Here is a 19,911-nt window from a genome sequence, read left to right on the forward strand (position 1 = left end):
CTAGCTAAATTTAAAATTAACTTCCTCTTCCGTGTTATTCACCCTCCATTCTTTGTTGATTCCCTCTCAATTTTGCTTCGAGCTCCGCCGCTGTGGGTCGGGAGGGGAGGGCAGGCCGGCCGCGCGGCCGGCTCACAGGTCTCAGTTTCCATGCCATGCCTTCATCTCCTATTCAGTCACGGTCACGACACCACGTGCGCTCTGTCTCTTTTTGAGATTGAGAATACGCCATGCCCCGCCTCACAGTTGGCAACGAGCCGCGCCCGCAGCAACTCTTACGGGGGGCGTCGAGGTCAGTGTGGCACCGGGCGCTAGGTCAGCCACGCACGCACGCACGCGAAAAGGCAAAGCTGAGCTGACATCGTCGCGTGTCGCGGGCTGGCCTGGCTGGACCTCAACCCCTCCCAAAACACGACGGCCGCGAAAGCAGCCCAATGACACTTCCTTCATCACGGCCCATGGATGAAACTGGCCTGCTCCCTGCCAGGCAGGCGCCAACAAATTACCCACCCAAACGGGTTCCTGCTTGGCAAGGACCTGCTGAGGTGGTGGTCTCCCGTCAGCTGCTCACAGTGCACTTTGTTGCAAACTTACAATTAACAATTAGAACGAATCCTTTTGCACGATGACTACAATACACAGGTAACAAAAGTAAGAAATGAAAAAAAAAGAGAGAGCTAGGAACAGGCTAATCTGTGGCGCCCACAAGAAAAAACAAAGGCATCTCCGATCCAGCACACTGCAGCCACGAGTCTGTCTAACCTGAACTCACACGGGATCACAAGCTAGGGGTTGCTGCACTGCATTTCCTGGGGGCGCATGCACCAGAGTCACCAACAAGGGGGAGTCCCTGCCGCTTGGCTGACCTCTCCTGCCATCTCTTCAACTTGCATACATGAGCAGCAGCAACATGGATGGTTAGTGAGTAGTGACGGCTAAAAGTCGGCGAATGATCGAAGCGGGTTCGTCTCATCTCTTCCCGAATCTCAAGCACTTGTTGTGTTTCACTTCGGTCATGCTCGACGAAGGCAGCATCTGGGGTGCCTTGGGCGCCTTGTCTTTCGCGAGCTTCTCCATCGCGTTTATGAACTTGCGCAAGTGCCTGATGTACTCGGGGTAGGTTTCCAGGTTGCAGTGACCACCGCCTTTGATCCATAGGGGCTCGTACTTCTCCTTTGCTAGCTCCCACAGGCGCTTGCCGTGAGTGAAGTCGACGATGTCATCGGCAGTCCCCTGTCATATATGCATGTATGCATGGTTCAGCAAGTCAAGATACAAACAATAAACACTACTTGCAACTTGCAAGTGATAATCGACAACCTGAGAACTTTTGGTCTCATGTCTTGTTCAAAGATAGTTCATGGGACCCGAGACATTGTTCAGCAATGCATTTGAAAAAATAAATAAATACTTGGAAACGGATTGAATGTAGTTACGAATAAGGACCATATAGGGGCATAGCTCCTGACTAATCGGAGAGGTGTACAGATGAATGAATTAATTGATGCACAGACTCACAAGTGACTTGACACTGGAATGGATAATCACGCCAGAACGCACAAATACAGGCTATTACAATTTCGAGTATGAAGCAGCAAGCCTATATAGTACCCTTGGTCGTTCATTTGCAAGTCAAAACAGACACAGGATACAATACTATACAAGAAATGCTAGAAACCAATTTGTTGAGGTTAGTCAAAGCAACATATTTTTTTTCCTTTTCCAAAGCAACAGATTCACTATCCCTTTATCAAAGCAACATATCCATTATTCAAGGAAAATTTATTCAAGAGTAACTACATTGGGCCGTCGTAGAATGTTTATAATTGCGCATCTTCATTATTTTCAGAGAGTGCAAAGATGCAATTCTTGTTTTTAAAAGGAGCAGAATCATAAAATTGTATAAGAGGAATATCAACATTTGTAATACAGATACTAACACTGTAACACAGTGACTAACAAAAAAATATGACTAGAGAAATAGAGATCAGAAAGGAAAAGGTTCAGAAGACTTCAGATTAAGAAAAACAAGATTAAAGGCCTACTCACATGTATGACTAACACAGGGCAGTCGACCTGCTTTATTTTGTCGATGTTCTGTAAACACATGACAGTTAACCAGATTAGGATGATAAAGTAAGCACTGTTCTGGAACAGAAGGGAAATTATAAAATTAACAGATTAGGATGATAAAGTAAGCACTGTTCTGGAACAGAAGGGAAATTATCAAATTATGGTCCAGACTTGCCTTGAAGATATCGAACCAAAGTGTCACTTTCACTGGATAGAGAACCCGTATGCCAGAGAGTATACCGCTGTGAAGGACAACCCCTCTTAACTTTTCCAAACGTGAGGCCAAATGCAATGTTGGTCCACTTCCAACTGATTGCCCATACAGGATTAAATCCTCTTCTTCTATCCCATACTCCTTTTTCAAGCACTCATAAACAGCCTCTATGTCATAGTATGTGTTGTACTCTGATGGCTGTTAGACCACAAAAGGAACACCGTCAATATGTATTCCGACCTGGAAAACAGATACAGCTAGGCGCAAAGGTACATAGACAGGAACGTGCCTACCATCATTTATTCATTTGTAAATCGAAGTGTTCATTAGTTCATAAATCTATTCGTGGCTTACGGGAACAAGCACACATGCAACTTTATTGTTCACAGTCTGAGCAAGTTCTTGAGTAGGCATGATCACCTATAAATGGAGCCGATGGTCCCTTAGTTTAAAAACTTTGAGAAAAGTATAGCTACCAGAACAAAGGCACATCATGATCTACAACCAGAAAGCAATCGTGAACCGTTCTTTGGGGAGCATTGATAATGAAGGTGAAAATTGAAAGAGGCTAACCAGCCATTTGCAAAAGTCCTGTCCTGGATGAGACTAATGAAGATAGTGTACAATAATTATTTACTTTGAGAAAAGGTGCCCACACACCTATTGAAGAGCATGGGGTTGATTACGCTAAAAGGATAGGGAACAGTCCAATCAAACAGTTGATAGTAGGAGTCATCACTAACAATGTGGTACAGTCAGACACAGGAGACATCATGATCCCAAAACAGAAAATAATTTGTGATGATACGACATGACAATCTAATCCAAAAAGACAACTTAACGGCAAATTTAAGCAACAAGGGAACCACACTTTAGCTCTTTTAGAAACTTACTTTTCCTGTAGAAGCACCATAGCCTGAATAATCATAGCTGAAAAGAAAACAGAGGAAACAGATTTAGTCACATGTAACACATATCAAATGAAAAATGTCGGCAAGTGATCCAATGTAATAGTAAATGTTTTCTTGTTGTAAAGAAAAGTCAGCATCCCATAAAATCCAGATAGCAACTTTTCTGCTGTGGAAAAACTTTTGTTCCTAAAATCAAACAGTAGGAATATGTCACAACTTGAAAGTTAATCTGTCGACTAGATCACTCAAAACTTATACACCCAACTGCCTATGAAACTTGGATTTGGTGATGCAAAATTTCGCAGGTATATCCTGACGGTTTTCTTTGATTGAGCAGAAATAATGAGCTAGAAAAAGAACCGTCAACCTTGTGCTCTTATGCTGCACAAGTAGTTCTATAGTCTGCAACTCTCGATATTTTACAGAGTCACAACGACAATTGGCATAAAACTGAGCCTGATTCACGCATATACAACACCACTAGGGCACAACTTTCGCAATATTTCCACAGTAGCACATCTAATGCTGTTTCAGAGTGGTGACTGGTAACTAACTGAAATTGCTCAAGGCAAGAGCAGCAGGGGTACACCAGGACCCAGTGCAGCATTTATCTGCAACAGAACAAGAGCTAACAAACGATATAGTACAATAATTGGAACTGTTCACAAGACATGGGATCTTCTTCACAATAACCTCAGATGCCTCATGCCTTCCCCAAGTAGATAAGAAAGTGAGAAGTTACTTGTGTGGTAAGGAGATCAGTACAGCAACTGACTACCATGCAGAAAACAAATCGAGGTACCCAGCTATTCATGAAAGGAAAATTAAACAACAGCCATGAGGTCATGGTTAGATTTAATCAACCAATTGATTGGTCACGTGGAAGCGGAAGCAACCATCAGCGTCATGCCTAACTGCACGCTAAGTAGATTTACTGCGATCAAAGGAGAATTAAATAATAGGAGTACCTCACTTTAGCACCTTTTAATGATTCAATTGAACCGATTGTTTAAGAACAGACAAAATCAGATCTCCTCAAAATCAATTAAAAAGCCCCGAAAATACCATCAAACTATTGTAGTAGAAAACTGGCTAACTTGCAAACAAAGAGGACAATTCAATTAAACCCCCTTCGAATCAAAACAACATGTCCAGTAGCGATCAAAATAAATTTACGTGTGTAATTTCATGGCGCGCTAGCAACGAATAGCTCGCCAAGCCGAATCCACTCCCGCAAAAATACTGGGGAAAAAAATGCTTGGAAGAAACGAGCAGAAGCAATGGAGGGTAGGCAGGGTGGTGCGCGAGCTCTCGGACCTCATGATGTTGACGCGGAGGTGCGCCCGGAGCTCGAGGAAGAGGCCGAGCATCTGGCCGAGGTCGGCGGCGTTGCCGTGGGAGTAGAGCAGCGTGAGGCGCGCGGCGGGGTGGCGCCAGAAGGCGGAGACGACGCGCGTGCCGGCCCTGGTAGGCAGCGCGCGCACCTCGACGCCGGCGTCCGGCGAGACCCCCGTCATCCGCAGCAGCCCGTCCCCGCCCGCGCCGCCCTGGGCGGGCTCGACGCCGTACGTCGCCGGCTCCGGCGGGAAGAAGGCCAGCCGCGCCGCCACCGACGACGTGACGTTGCCCATTCTACCCTCCCCCCTGCCCCCGCCGCATGGGCCTCCCCGAATGGCCGGCTGGCTGCTGCTGCTGCCTATTCCGGGGGTGGCCGGGTGGGTGGAGGTGGAGGCCGCAACGTGAGGTGGGGGTGGCTCTTTGCTCGCGCGGAGTTGCGGGCGGGCTCGTTGCTTCCCTCCTCCCGTCCTCCGTCCTTTTGAGGAAGCGGGTGGACAGGTGGAGTGGAGAGCTTCTTCTCTTCTTGATGATGAGGCGGCTCTTGTTTTGTTTTTTCTGATCTTTTTTCCTCGCTTTTTTTTTAAAAAATAAAGTCGTATTTATGATTTATCCAGTTTATTGTAAACCTGAACAATTAACCAATCCTCCAGAAAAAATCTCAATATTTTTAAAACAAAATACGCCCCTATTAAAGCATGCAAGTTTTTTTTAGGTCAACCGGGGCCTGATTCATGCATAGTGCCCCTAACCGGGCCGCCTGGTGTTATCGAACTGTATGACAAGTTTAAAATGAGATTACGTTGCCGAATTAACACAGAGACGAGCATCTTTCGTAATAGATGTCCCTCGGTGGCAGACGGGAATCCCATAACCAGGCTTCTTCACTCGACGAGTGAAGCGTCTCTCGCTGCGACGCGCGCTCCTAGTCCTATCCGAAGATGACATTGTTCCAGCGTTTCCCTTGGATGGATCGAGCCAACCAGCATGTGTTGTAGTACTGGTAACTCATGGTCCTGGCTCTTGACTAGGCACGCACTGCTGTCTATGTGAAAGATGAAAAGAGGTAAGCTACGATGCACAGGAGTAGCGATGATCTGAGAAATTAAGGTGAAGGCCCAAGGCTGACGCCTCCCTGACACGCAGAGGGAGGAGTGCCGTGCACCGTGTGCTCCGTGGATACCGGAACAAGTGTTGGCGTTGCGAACAGTGGGAAGCAACGAACGAATTGAAGGAAGGGGGTGGTCAAGATTCGGTCAAAAGCGAAGCAAAGCACAAAGGACCGTGGCGACTGACTGGCCAGTGAAATGATGATTGGCTGCTCGTGGCCCCCGCGCTAGCAGCAGCCGCCTGTCAGGCTGTCACCCCCCTCAAAATTATCACCGATGCTGCCTGCCAATTTTTAAAACTAAAATTTTAAAATAACATCTCCATTTCTTTTTTTAACTTACCTCTCCATTTCCAAAAACTAGTCCTTCTGATGTGCAAGACTGAACATCCACGTGGCCCGCTGCGCTGACGTGGCAAGACTCAGTTGACTGAGTCGCCCCGCTCGGTTTGGCGTGACCGAGCCCCTGTTGCAAAGGAGACACGTATTCGGCATCCTATTCCTATCTGTTTCTCGTGAACCCAGTGCAAACTATCACTCCGTGCAAGCTTGTAAACTCTGAATCTAAGGGCACAAGATGCTAATCCAATGGATAGGGTTAGAGATGGATTTTTTTTTCAATTTAGCACCTGCCGGCCAGCAGGTTTTTTTGAATCCCCCTGCCCATTGAATCCGTTTCCCCCTGCCCCTTCCATCGCGAGAAGTCGCCGCCGCCCCTTCCATCGCGATTCAAATCGCCGCCGCCGCCACCCCTTCCATCACGATTCGTCGCTGCTGCCGAATAACGTTCAAAAGCCTGATCCACAAAAGTGGCAATCCCCTCGCAGAGCCCAATGACGAAAAGCTGGAGCAAGATGTGGCAATCGGCGGGGTGGAAGAAGAGGATCTTGTCGAGCTCCTGGCCCTCTTGCTAGCCCCTGCGGAGGTCGAAGACGCAGAGCTGCACCCCGTCGCCCGCGGCCGCCGTTGAGAGCCCCATCCTCGGAACCGCCGGTGTGGGGATCACCCATGGGATAGGAGAGGCGCGGCCGCAAGCGAGGGGCCAAGGAGAGATGGGGGCGACCGCGCGGCCCCAAGCTGATCCAATTGCAGGGTGGGTTCGTCGTCGGGGGAGGATGGGAGGGATATCAGGGGAGCTAGGGCCCGCGACAGCGGGCAGGCGGCGAGCGTGGCCGATAGGGTGGTTGGGGGATGGCGTGAGGCGGCGGTCACGGCGACGGAGGGCCACGGGCGGCAATGAACCGCGATGGAAACCGTGATGGAAGGGGTAGGGGGAAACGGATTCAAGGGGCAGGGGGATTCGCAAAAAACCTGCTGGTTGGCGGGCGCTAAATTGCAAAATAACCCTACCTTTAACCCTATCTATTGGATTAGCATTTTGTGATCTTAGGATTCAGAGGGTGTTTGGTTCCAGGGACTTAAAGTTTAGTCCCTATCACATCGAATGTTTAGATACTAATTAGAAATATTAAATATAGGTTGATTACAAAACCAATTGTATAAATGAAGGCTAATTCGCGAGATGAATCTATTAAGCTTAATTAATTCATGATTAGTGCATATTTACTGTAGCATCACATGGTCAAATCATAAACTAATTAGATTTAATAGATTCGTCTCACGAATTAGCCTTCATTTATGCAATTGGTTTTGTAATCAACTTATATATAATACTCCTAATTAGTATCAATATTCGATGTGACATGAGCTAAACTGTGACCGGACACCTCTCACAGTTTCTAAGGTTGCGTAGGGTATCTAGCCAGGTACTTTCCCCTGTTTCTCACTGCATTCTCTCCTCTCCCTTTCCCTCGTTTCCTTCTCCTGTCTCCTTCCTTCCTAGATCCAGGTGAGTGGAGGGCGATCCGGCGAGCGGCGGTGAGCTCCGCGCGCTCCATCCGCGGGAGCGGCTGCCCGGTGAGCATCTTGACGCGGGAGGCCGCAGGTGCAGCAGCGCGGCGGGCCAAGTGAGCACCGCGATGCGCGGTGGGCGGTGGCTGTTACCGGCCGGGGCTCGCGGTCCAGGCGAGGCTGGGTGACGGCAAGAGCTCGCGCGCGGCCCGGACGCCCGGTGAGCTGCGTCTACCGGTGCCCGTGCCCTCGAGAGGAGGCGTCCTGCGCGGCAGCAGGCAGTGGAGGATGTTCTCTAGCACATCTCAGGTAGCCTCCAATCCCATCGCCAGCGTTGGTCTTGACGATGATGTGGAAGGGAATGCGAAGGGGATCCAGGCCTAGCGAGTTTGACGGCGGCGGATAGATAGGTCTCAGCTAGTTTCGATGCACAGCCCCTGCACATAATGCTTTGCTAGCTTGTTCATCTTCATGGGTCATGGCTGTTTCTTGCATAATGGTATAGCGAGGAAGAATGGGGGAAATTAAACTGAGATGGTAAGGAACCAAACCTTAATAGATATTGACGTACTCCAGAGTGATTTTGGTTCCCCTTCCTTTTTTTAGGAAATCAATCTTAAGAGTCTGGAGATGTTGCAACCCATTAACTGACAAATGTGGTTGCAGCTATTGTCTCAGTTCCATAGCATATTATCAGCAAGTTTTATTCGTCTTGCAACCTAATTAATTTTATTTTGCCACATAACTTGGTCCTTGATTTTTTATGGAAAACTGGAATGAACAATTGACGTTTACAATGTCAGAGAGCTAATTGGTAAATGGTAATTACGATTTGTCAGTTTCTAACTAGTTGATCTTAGGGGTGTTTGGTTATTTAGTCCAAGGGGGTGTTTGGTTATTTAGTCCAGGCTAAAATTTATGTCACATCGAATATTCGGACGTTAATTAGGAGGACTAAACATGATCTAATTATAAAACTAATTACATAGATGGAGACTAATTCAGGAGACGAATCTATTAAGCCTAATTAATTCATCATTAGCACATGTTTACTGTAGCAATATATTGTCAAATCATGGACTAATTAGGCTTAATAGATTCATCTCGCAAATTAGTCTCTATCTGTGCAATTGGTTTTATAATTAGTCTATGTTTAATACTCCTAATTAGTATCAAATATTCGATGTGATAGGAATTTTAGAAGGTACGAAACACCCCATTACAATCAATTGATTTTGGGTGATTTTATGTCACAGAGCTGAATGGTAGGCAACAAGATAAACTTTAAATGGAATGCAATTGGTGATCACCAGGCATAAAGAAGAGGAAGATCCTGGATGGGAGTATGGAATATGTGAAGGGATGATATTACTGTAGAATGGTTCTTAATCAAGGGAAAAGAAGGGCTACATGCGTTGTACCTGACAACTTATGAATGGGCAATTGTTTAATGTAAACAGTACATAATTTGTCTCAATTAAATTTTTTTTGCAACATTGCTTGGACTTGGTCTTGCTGCACACTGAAAAACTGAAAATCATAAACAAAGAAAGGAAGACAGATGCATCAGGAGGCTTTGGATTGGATGCGGTGAGAGTGAGAGGGTGAGACGATGCAATTACTGCTTGTCTGCAACTCTGCGTGCAGCCAGTCAGTGGACATGTATAGGCGGCTGCTGGCAAGGCTTGGTCACGGCAAACGCAGCGGCGCGACCAGTCACGCCAAATGCATGTGGCGTGACTGAGTCTTGCCATGTCAGCGTGGCGGGCCAGCGTGGATGTTGTCTGGTTTGGTTTCTCATGCTTATTTTTTTAGCACCCGTGAATGTTTAGATGCTAATTAGAAGTATTAAACGTAGACTATTTACAAAACCCATTACATAAGTGGAGGCTAAACGGCGAGATGAATCTATTAAGCCTAATTAGTCCATGATTTGACAATGTGTTGCTACAGTAAATATTTGCTAATAATGAATTAATTAGGTTTAATTAGGTTTAATAGATTCATCTCGCCGTTTAGCCTCCACTTATATAATGGGTTTTAAATAGTCTACGTTTAATACTCCTAATTAGTATCTAAACATTCGATGTGACACGTGCTAAAAATAAGCAAAGGAACAGCCTCAGTCACGCCATCTTTTTTGCCGTGACCGTGCAGAGAGTCACGTCAAAAGGGCTAGTTTTTTGAATTCTAGTTTGAGATAGGTTACTTTTAAAACTAAAAGGGTTAAAATAAAAAAATTCTGCCTGCCATCAGGACTTATGTTAATAATCTCTTTGTTCTCCTTTGTCTCATCATGCCGGTGAGCGCTGATAGCATTTCTCAAATCGACGAGAGCAAAGCTCGGAGTCTGGTACTGCTTCTGTTAGTAGAGGGACACAAGTGAAGTCTGGTAATTTCCCATTAAAAAAAAGGTGAAGTCACGTAATATAAGGCGCACTGGACAGAACATTCTCATTGTGCTCATCTTTTCAAGCCTCTGCGTAAGAATGATTGCGTGGTAAAGAGAGAGAACAAATGGATGCCATCGGATGTCTCATGTCTCACGATGGAAAAAGATGGCGACGTTGCATGTCTCGGATCGTCAGCTTTTTGTGTGCAAGCGTACAGACTGACAGACGTAAAACTTCCTCGCTATGCATCTGTTAGCGAGTAGCGACGCGCATCGGCACATGACAAGAATAGCGGACACAAGTACAGAACCATGTGCACAAGCTAGCGCCCACAGTTCCACCTCAACCTCAAATGGCGTCTCCATTTATCGTTTACGAACAATCCTTTTGGTAATCGCAGGTTGCTCTTTTTTTAAATCAATCACTTTGTAACATTAGCATATGAAAAGCGATATCATTCCCTAAAAAAGAAGAGAAATGGCATGTGTCCGAGAAAAGCATACTCAGGACTGCATGACTCTATACAGCTATACAAGCTCTCCTTTTGTTGTTCTCTTTTTTCAGTGCATGCGCCTTTCGCGATTCAGGCAAATGAATTCTCACCTCCATTCATCTCGCTTTCATGAAAGTCAAGGAATGTTACCGCTTATTTCAAAGTCATACACCATCTGACGGATCCCAGAATTCTTCCTAGGGAATTCCTATTGCACGGTACAGTACAGTCGAATATAATTATGCAAAATCTGTCCAAGTAATGTTCCTGAACTGATCCGACCATTAACACATGCTGAATATGACAAATGAACAGTTACACCGATGTGCAAAAGAGGTGGGACCATGACCTCATCATTCCCTTTACCTCTCTTTATCAGCTAGGACCCACACCTCCAAAATTTCCTGGGACCACATGCAGCACTGCCTTTCATGGGCCTGAGGCAGTCAAAGGGACAAAGGGCCCGGTCAACGGAAGATTTGCCCTTGCCTGGCTGCATGTGGGATGTGGCTACCAGAGAGTAGAAAACACAGGCACATAAGCAAAGAACCATGCAACTAAGCTCCTTCAGGCCTCATTAAGATATTAACCTCCGATAAGATATACCACCCGATTTCCGAAAAATTGCAATCTCGCTACCAATGAGTTCCTTTATTATAAACAAAAGAGAACTACAAATATTTTATGTGGAGAATTTCGATTGGAGGCTTGGAGCACAATATACTTAGACAACCTCCTAACAAGAAACACATATTCATCAAGATTTTTTTTAATCCGTTGCAAAACAAACAATTAGAACAGGTCACATCGAACAAAGGCGTGCACGTCAATTTTGATTTTCTATTGATCGAGATCATCTTCTGTACAGCAATAACTACCGAGGTATGTACTGCGTAAGCACTAAAAAGGCCAAATATGTACAGCACCAGGGGCCTTGTTATCTTACCCGCTGGAGCAGCTATTTCCACACTTTGACGGCACCATCTCTGCTGGCTGATATCAACCTCTGGCTTGACAAGTTGAAGGATGCCAATGCAAGTATAGTATCACGGTGGCACCCAGCGGAGTCTGCAGCAGCCAAAGCGAGCTGTGTCTTGGGTGTCAAACCGGACACCGTGGTTGTTTGCTTGTACATTTCCTGGACAAAACAGTAGAATCTGTAAGAATCGGGATTTATGGCATGTCGTGTTTAAAGTCACAGACTCGTGAATTTGCATTGTCCTTGGGAAACATGAATGGGTGAACTAGCCAGGTAGGCTTAACTACCCAACAAGGAAAGAGGGCTACCTGAACGACTTGTACTCCAAAACTGGATCTTATATCATAACACTCATTGTTTCCAACTGCTTTCTCCAAAATATCTCCTTTTGCCGAACGGACTTCTTTGGCCGAGGGACCAGCGATACAGAAGCTTTGCTCAGGTCTTCAAAATTGACAAATGTAAAAACGTCATGATGTCAGGTGGCAGAGAAAAAAAATACTGATGAAAGAGTGCAGCCCAGATAAAATTGAACCTGGCTTGATCCCAATAACGAATTTTCAAGTCTGTTCCTCCAGTCAATAGATCACCGCCAGGTAAGGGAAGCAGAGAGCGTATGCCTGGATGGCGTACAGGTGGGTCGTTCAATTCATCAATTCTGTACTTATAATTGCCTGGTCGTCTTACATCTTTGGTAGTTGACTTGTTAAGAGGTCTTGATGGTGTCTTTGGCATCACAGCTTCATTCTCAGTGCTTGCCGTTCTAAACACCTGCATAGTTTGTTGAATTTCAAGATGCAACTGTAGTATTAGATACGGGCATAAGGTTTAGTTGTTCACTTCTCAAAAAGGTTCGAGCACTTCTTAGAACATGACACAAGGTAAAATGCTATGCAAATATCAGTATAACCTCCTGCGTCAGGAGCAGATTCAATTCGGGAATTCGATTTTGGTAATCATAACAATGATAAAGCCGTGGCGAGATGTTCTACCAACAGACCTCATAAATATTAAACACTTTATTACCTGGTGGCAGCTTCCATTCTCAGCATTCCATAGGGAAACTTCGTTGCAGCCGGCGGCAACAAAAACCAATGGCCTTCCAGCAGAAGATATTGAACTTGGTGGAGGTATAAGCAAGCACAATTTCTCTATAGGGCTTACTGTTGAATAGTACCACGAGTTAACAGGCAGCAAAAACCTATTATCCCACAGGGTAAGGGCACCTCGTGAAGAACCTGAGATGAACCAATTTCCACACTGGCCAACAACAAGTGCGGATATATAGCCCTCCTCCGGTGAGGATTTAAATGACCAAGATTCTGAGTTGGTCCTTGTATCCCATTTATGGATGCCACAATGTTCAGTGCTGAAAAGGACAGTTGGGCTAAAGCTGTCGCTTGAACAATTTACAGCACTTAGAATTGCACCTTCTTTAATATCATTCCTTTTTACATCAACAATTCCAGAATACCTTTCCACAACACTCCCAACGCCGCGTGCACAATCAACAGAAAACAAGTGCAGTGTTCCATCGCTTGCACCGACAGCCACCTGTGAAGTACCACGAACCATTGTCGTACAAAGAGCTCGGCTAGTACCCATGCTGTACGTTAACCTGGATCTGAAGGCAATGTCCTTTTCCAACTTTCTTGTATCCCATATCTTGATACTTGAGTCGTCAGAAGCAGTCACAAAAAAGGTATTATCATTTGATACGGCGATATCATTGACAGACAAGCGATGCTCCTGGAGATGTGCCACTAGTATTCCACGAGGCTTCCATCCAGTCTCCAAGTTCACTGCTGATCTGGAGAAGGACGGCAATCCTCCAGTATCAGAGTTTGGAATGCTATCCCCTTGCAAAGAGGAACTGCTCTTGATAGAATCATTTATGCTTAACTCTCGCCGCTTGCTACTGAAATAATCATCTCTAGTATGCACGCCTGGGCGGTTGGGTTCCAACCAAGGTAGCCTTATTGATGCTTTATACACTGAAGAATCAGGGAGCGGCTGTGTTTCTCCTAAACCTCGCTTATCGGTACAAACAGAATATGATGGTATTCCTTTAGATAAGCCGTCATAAAAGGAACTATTCCCAGCAGATGCATGTAGTGCAAAACCAGAATATAATGATTTGTCAGAAGAAACTGAATCTTTGACATCAAAAGGCATGTTGCTGGAAATATTAGGGCCTTTCAATCGCGCAACATCTTCAAGATTGATTGAGGATCCACTTTGCGCTATACCAGGGTATCTTCCACCAAGTACTGTCAGTTCTTTCTTGCCACCACCCTTCAGTAAAATGTCTCCCATGTCCTGAGCATCCTCTAAAGCTTGGTAGAAGATCGATTTTGGCAGTGGAGGCTTAAGGCATGAAAGAAGAGCAGGTTCAGAGGACAATGAAGGTGGCTCCCTGTGTAGGAACTGCCTTAGATGAGGAGAAAGGTACACATAAGTATCTACAGCCCCTAGGCTCTCACTGCAAGCAGCAACAAATCTTACAGCAGACCGTTTAACCCAATTGATTGGATACCGAAGCAGGGGGAGAACCTTTCCCAATAGACCAACAATTACTCTTTTCCTCAAATAACCACTTTTGCACATCATGGTCAAGCAATCAAGTGCATTTACAAGGACAGCCTCCATACCATCACTTAGTGCCTGTTCAAGATATGGCAAAAGATATTCCTCAACGCTCCTTGAACCAATGAAATAGCAAACAAAGACAATCTGGCCAAAGAAAACTGCACGGAGCTGCTCGTCATGGTCATTTAGAAATGCCGGAAGTATAGGAAGAAGAAAATCATTACTTTGCTTGTGCCCAAAGAAGTAACACAAATAACCTATATCCTGCAGAAGAGCTCTGCGGACATTAGGTGTCTGCTTTTGTCCCATAGCCAAATCTTGCACTATTTCATAAATATTTTTCCTCAGTTCTGCAAGCTGGGCATAAAATTGATCTTGCTTCTTTGCTGGTGAATCTGCAGACTGTGATCTGGGAGCTACCACTGATTCATCCAGAGGTCCAATATCGGCTATGCTACGAGAACGAAGTAGGAACCTATAAGCTGTTAAAGCCAGCTTATGAATATTGCTAGCATAGCAAACTCTAACACTCTCCTCTGTATCATCAGGAAGCAAAGAGAGCATTGGGAGGATGTACTCAGGGAATATAACAGCATCACTGATAGGGAAGTCTTGCACAAGACAGAGGACATCACATAAGGTTTCCAAAGCAGCGCAGCGGACAATGGCAGCCGGATCTGAAAGCATCGCAATCACATAGGGAACCACTAGCTGTAAGCGATTGTCATCATCTATGTATGTGGACGAAAACTTCAGAAGAATGAGACTGGCCCTTCTTAGCTCAGGTTTTTTCACACTGCGTATGCATGAGCAGAGTAATGAGGCAAGCAAGACCATGCCTTCACAGCTCTCCTTGGAGTCTATCTGTTGAAAAATGTCAAAGCTATAGGTATCTGATTGGCCATCATAACCAGCTACCAAGGAACATAAATTACTCTTTGAGATCTTCTGCACATGGGATACAACATTGTTCCGGGTCGTCAAACCACTTCCTGTTCCCCTTCCTGCTGGATTAACCAGCTGTGAGGACCGAATATGGTCCTGGTCCATGTCTTTTGTTATCTTTGTGCTTGTGCTGTTGCTCCTGTTCTCCACTTCTTTGAGGAGGAAATTGATATCTCCAGCAATCTGTTGATGGTCTACAAGAGCATTTTTCTTAACTGATGTGCTCTTTTTAGAATCTCCTGGCGAGTTTAAAATTTGCCCTCCTGTGCCTTTTCTCCCAGATGGTTCACTATGCTCAGACAATGTACATCTCCCGATCTGTTCAATCGTTGAGCTGTCCATCATTATTTCAAGTATCTTTTCAAAATTGTCTTGAGTCTTCTCAACCTGGATACAGAATTACGTTTAGAAACTAGGACAACTGTAGAAACCAGAGGCGACTACAAAACTCGAATGATCCTTACCCTGGCATCTGAGTCAAGTGGAACAATATCCGAGAAGAACTTGTGCAGAAAGTTTGAAAAATAAACTGGGAACACAACAGATTCGTATTTTTGTAGATAGCTTCGACACGGTAGCCTTTTTTGGGGGTCCAACTGGATCATGTGAAGTATCATGTCACGAATACCAGTATCTTGTATCTGCAAGAACAAGTTTATTTCAGAAGCTTTTTGTAGGTAATATCTGAAGAGAATCCAACAATCCTCTAGTCGACCAAAATTAGGAAATAGCAGTAAAATCAACAAGGAAACCGATGATGAGGATACAGTATGCAAATGAAGGCGCTTTACATGCAAAAAACGTAGGCCTCCTTTCTACATGCACCTTTCACAAGTACAGAGTATTCACAAATAAATCGCAAACCAGGGGAAAAAAAGGTACACCTCAAATTAATATAATCAGTTTTTCACTGATTAGGTCCGTAAAATAGCCTGTTTCATTCAGGTCCTTCTAACACAATTACACAATACTGGAGTATAGACACAGTATAAGGCATGCCGAAGTAGACTATGTCCTATTTAATTGGCATTTAGCAGTGTTAGAAATGCACAAGTTATTGCAATGGGAAACAGTCAAGATCTTTTGGCTCCTGAATACTTTTTAAATTGATCTAACACACTCATGTAATGGGAAATCATGAATATGAGATTTATCATGAGTTTTCTCATCTAGGATTGCTGCATTAAATTATGCAAAGATTTTGGCTCATGAAAGCTCCTTTGATTTGAAGAGTCTATTATCTATCCATTTGAATATATATCCACACTGATCTTCTTAACTATAACGTTGTCCAATAGGCTATGTAGGTGCTACCCTGAGGCATAAGAGGTATAAACAGTTCATCTTTTGGGGAAGGGAAAGAAATATTTCTGCAGATATATACCACTTAAAATCATGCATAACAAACATTCCTATGTTGCTCTTGCATACTTGCTAAAAGTTCATAATCCTAGAAATTTGAGTTTCGAATATGTAAGAAACGACCTATCTATCATAAGTGTTTTTTACAGAATGAACTAATGGTCCCATCAGAGATGGATGTGCAAACACTCATTTCACAACTGAAAAGAGTATATAGTTGCCCAGAGGTAAGTGGCCGATATGCAACACAAAATTATATATTAGAAGAATACAAGCATTACAATGATTCACAATTTAAACTGTTGAAGAAGAGGAAAGGAACAACATAAGAACCTTGTGTAGAAGAAGCATCGGGTCATATTGACCACGCCGATAAGACAGAAGGTTTGAAAACTCAAAAAGTGCCACGCCGTCAAGGAAAAGTTCAGCAAGAACGCACCTGGAAAGAAGATATACAATATACCCCTAAATGATCAGCATTTCTTAAATCTTAAAAAGAAAATGGCAGTCACCTGAGTGCAGAATTCTAACATAGTAAATTACTGCTGAAAAAAGTGAAGCTGGAGCAGAAATTCACAAAACTCAATACAGACAAAGCAGGAATAGAAGATATCCTATCGTAAAGTTCAATTTTGAGAAAACATAACTATTACAAATTCTAACTGATTGTGCTTTTAAGATATTCAAGCAACTGATAATCAACATGCCCAAAGGATCCAAAATACTTTTAAGCAGTTCCCCAGTATTAGTGAAGTTGTCTAATTCAGTGCAAGCATGTCTCAAAGGTCATGAAATAAAATGACAGCATTTATTTTGTTTATTTAAGAATAGTTTTGTGCACTAACTTATGAAAACTGCGTTCCAATAATCATCAGCTTTCATCTGAACAGAAAATAATATGTTCCCCCTTGCCACAGAAGAACAAATGGCAACACAGACATGAGATGAAACTAGCACACCCAAGCAAAACATACTCGTAGGCGAACTATTCATATGGCAAGGCAAGCATGTAATGTCAGGCCAGGTGAAGAGGTCGAAAATGAACCAAAACTTGCTCTTAAAAATGACAAAAATGTTAGCATGAAGTGAAGCGTACCCAAGAGAAAATATATCCATTGATGGTTGCAGGGGTGCATCAGCTGCAACTTGGGACTCCCCACCATGTTCGTAGAATCTCTGGGGTTCGTTCACAAAACAGCAAATAAGCAACCAAGTTAGTCATAAAGTAACAACACACTTACAACCTTTTGACAAGATCACATTGTAATATGAATGTATTCGTTCTATAAATAGCACTACTATAGCAACTATTCCATCCCCATTAACAAATTAACGACACCAGGTTTCAAGATGCAACGGGTCAAATAGAACAAAAAAACACATAATATAAAAATGGTGAGAGAATGGAAGTAACTAAATGAGGCATTGACTGCAACCAGTCTTAAGTCTTAGCACATATATTTAGTGATAGTTTAATTTTCATAATCTTGCAATTACACAAAGAATACACAAATATGTACCAAAGTAAGCTGCATTAGAAAAAATAGAACACATGAAAAATAAACAGGCTGTGACAAACTATTCAGTCAGTGTTTTAGCAATTTTCCCAAAAGCACCTCCCACTTTTTCACAGGAAAAGCAAAAGAAAGAGCATATAAATTTTGAGTAATTTGGATTAAGGAACTTACTTCAGGTGCTAGATAGCATCTTCGCCTTCCTCCAGTGTCGAAGTAGAATGAATAATCAGATGGATCATCATATGGGATGTAAGTTGGCTTGAAAGACGCGAAGTCCGCAAGATATAGCCAATTCCAAGAAGTAACGAGCACGTTCTCACATTTTATGTCACCTGTCCGACAAATAATAATAGTAATATAGTAAGTGTTAAATTAACAGCCAAAAGAATGTACTTTCGATGCGACTCAGGCAAACCCTTCTCACCATGGCAAACTCCTTTACTATGGCTCTGCTCCACTGCATGGATTAACTGCACAACCAAATGATCTAAGTCGGCAACCATCTCTGGAAAGGAAAAGAAGAATAAAGAATGACTCTTACATGCCCCACTAATTTTAGCGTAATATTTATATCTTCACTTTGCCAGGAGAATATACAACTCCCCATGGACTACAGCCACCAGCAGGAACAACTTCTACGCCTTTGTAAATATTGATAGCCATCCAACACACAAAAAAGAAAGAAAAAGTGGCCTCACCTGAAAAGCAAGCCATTTCTTCGCTATCTGACTGAGGAAAGGGCGTGTACTCAGTCGGTCGTGCAGGTTGTTGAAGAAATACTGTCTCAAAAGATATGCCGCTTTATCTGTTTGCAACCAAACCTGAAGAACATCCGAAGCCAATTCAGCATGTCAACTGAGATGAAATGTACACTCATTGATTCGTACTATCTAGGTATTTCACACCCATACCATCTTGTGCTAAAACATCTATGTCACTAACTTTTCATTGGGACTTAATGAAATCAGAGATACTAGCATCCCGCAGTCTACAAAGGCCCCAAATATATAACTTGAAAAGGCTCTGAAAACCAACCTATTGCTAAAAACAAAAACGTGGTGGTCTAGCCTAAGCTGAACCAAACAAACAGTACAGGGGATAAAAAATCCGCTAAACCACACTAAAATTTCTCTTGAAACATGCAAATAATGTGCATTACTAATCGCCCCCTGTTCTTAAGGTAGAGCCTACAGGCGAAATTTAACTAGTATCATCACCGAAGGCCCTAAGCACGGAATCCTCACCTGGAAGGGCCATACGTGGGAACCCTCGATCCCCTTGAACGTGTTCCTAATCCGCTCCAGCCTCCGCTCGTGCTCCTGCGAAACCATCAACGAGATCTCAGGACACGATACGGCCCCTAATCCGAAGTGATTCGCAAGGGGGGCGCGCCTGGAAACAGGCTGCAGCCCGCAGTTACCTTGAGGTCGATGGGCTCGCCGGCGCGCTTGAAGTAGACCTTGACGAGGAGCAGCCCCTCGTCGTGCTTGCAGCGGACGGACTTGAGGAAGCGGTCGCGGCTGACGACATCGAGGAGCACGAGGTTGTAGGTGGACGGCAGGTCGTGGAGGTAGTACTCCGTCGCCGACGCCTGCGTCGTCCGCGCGATCTTATTCCCCATCGCGGCCGCCGCAGGCGACCCCCTCTCCTACCCCGCCGCCGTCAGGGTGGGCGCGGCTCGCCGGCGTCTGGGGTTTGCTTCGCTTCGCGTTCTCGCTTTCGTGGGTGCGTCGTGGCGTTGCGTGGGGCGTAGGCGATCGATCGGGTACTCTAATCTGTGCGGTCTCTGGTGTGTTGGGCTCGAACACGCTTGACCCCGGATGCGTGCCTCGCGTGCGTGCCTGCGCTCTACGGCTCGGGGTTGGATTCTCCGCGTGCATGGGCCCTCCTGGTTTTCGCAAAAAACGGTGTCTGTTCCAATCCGTGCTGGATAGGAGACAGTACAACGGGATAGTTTCTGGGGTTTGCACGGGAACGGCTTCCGTTCCGTACTGTCCTGGATGATAACGGGGAAGAGACAGGGGATAAACACGGAAGAGCTTGTGCGAGAGGACTTTCTTCACACCAAATAATTCATTTCGGCCAGGTTTAGGAGAGAGAGGTAGAGATAGAATGGAGTTGAAATGCACGAGGCAGCACAT

The 19,911-nt window shown here is 44.6% G+C and overlaps 2 protein-coding genes and 1 long non-coding RNA gene across 4 annotated transcripts; 1 reads left to right on the top strand and 2 right to left on the bottom strand.

Annotated features, from left to right (window-relative positions):
• Nucleotides 1-578: 578 nt before the first annotated feature.
• Nucleotides 579-5,041, bottom strand: LOC117841393 (uncharacterized). The gene is made up of 5 exons (XM_034721747.2): nucleotides 4,516-5,041; nucleotides 3,181-3,217; nucleotides 2,249-2,485; nucleotides 2,050-2,097; nucleotides 579-1,233 (listed from the first exon to the last, which is right to left on the bottom strand). The coding sequence occupies exons 1-5, from the start codon at nucleotides 4,827-4,829 to the stop codon at nucleotides 970-972; spliced, it is 900 nt and encodes a 299-aa protein (XP_034577638.1). The 5' UTR covers nucleotides 4,830-5,041; the 3' UTR covers nucleotides 579-969.
• Nucleotides 5,042-7,367: 2,326 nt separating this feature from the next.
• Nucleotides 7,368-8,988, top strand: LOC117841543 (uncharacterized). Its single transcript, XR_004637310.2, has 2 exons — nucleotides 7,368-7,801; nucleotides 8,749-8,988. It is a non-coding gene; the product is annotated as an uncharacterized lncRNA (long non-coding RNA).
• Nucleotides 8,989-11,115: 2,127 nt separating this feature from the next.
• Nucleotides 11,116-19,592, bottom strand: LOC117841395 (serine/threonine-protein kinase VPS15). 2 transcript variants are annotated; one of them, XM_034721749.2, is made up of 12 exons: nucleotides 19,191-19,592; nucleotides 19,015-19,089; nucleotides 18,469-18,591; nucleotides 18,195-18,240; nucleotides 17,942-18,102; nucleotides 17,350-17,429; nucleotides 16,587-16,692; nucleotides 15,356-15,532; nucleotides 12,384-15,278; nucleotides 11,893-12,128; nucleotides 11,666-11,801; nucleotides 11,116-11,516 (listed from the first exon to the last, which is right to left on the bottom strand). In XM_034721749.2, exons 1-12 carry the CDS (start codon nucleotides 19,389-19,391, stop codon nucleotides 11,337-11,339), a joined length of 4,416 nt encoding a protein of 1,471 aa, XP_034577640.1. In that variant the 5' UTR covers nucleotides 19,392-19,592; the 3' UTR covers nucleotides 11,116-11,336. The 2 variants fall into 2 exon arrangements, with proteins under 2 accessions (XP_034577640.1, XP_034577641.1); XM_034721750.2 differs by lacking the exon at nucleotides 19,191-19,592 and having other exon boundaries at nucleotides 18,195-18,275.
• Between the last annotated feature and the right edge of the window lie 319 nt (nucleotides 19,593-19,911).

This window comes from Setaria viridis, chromosome 1 (genome assembly GCF_005286985.2).
Source record: "Setaria viridis chromosome 1, Setaria_viridis_v4.0, whole genome shotgun sequence".
Taxonomy (NCBI): Eukaryota; Viridiplantae; Streptophyta; class Magnoliopsida; order Poales; family Poaceae; genus Setaria; species Setaria viridis.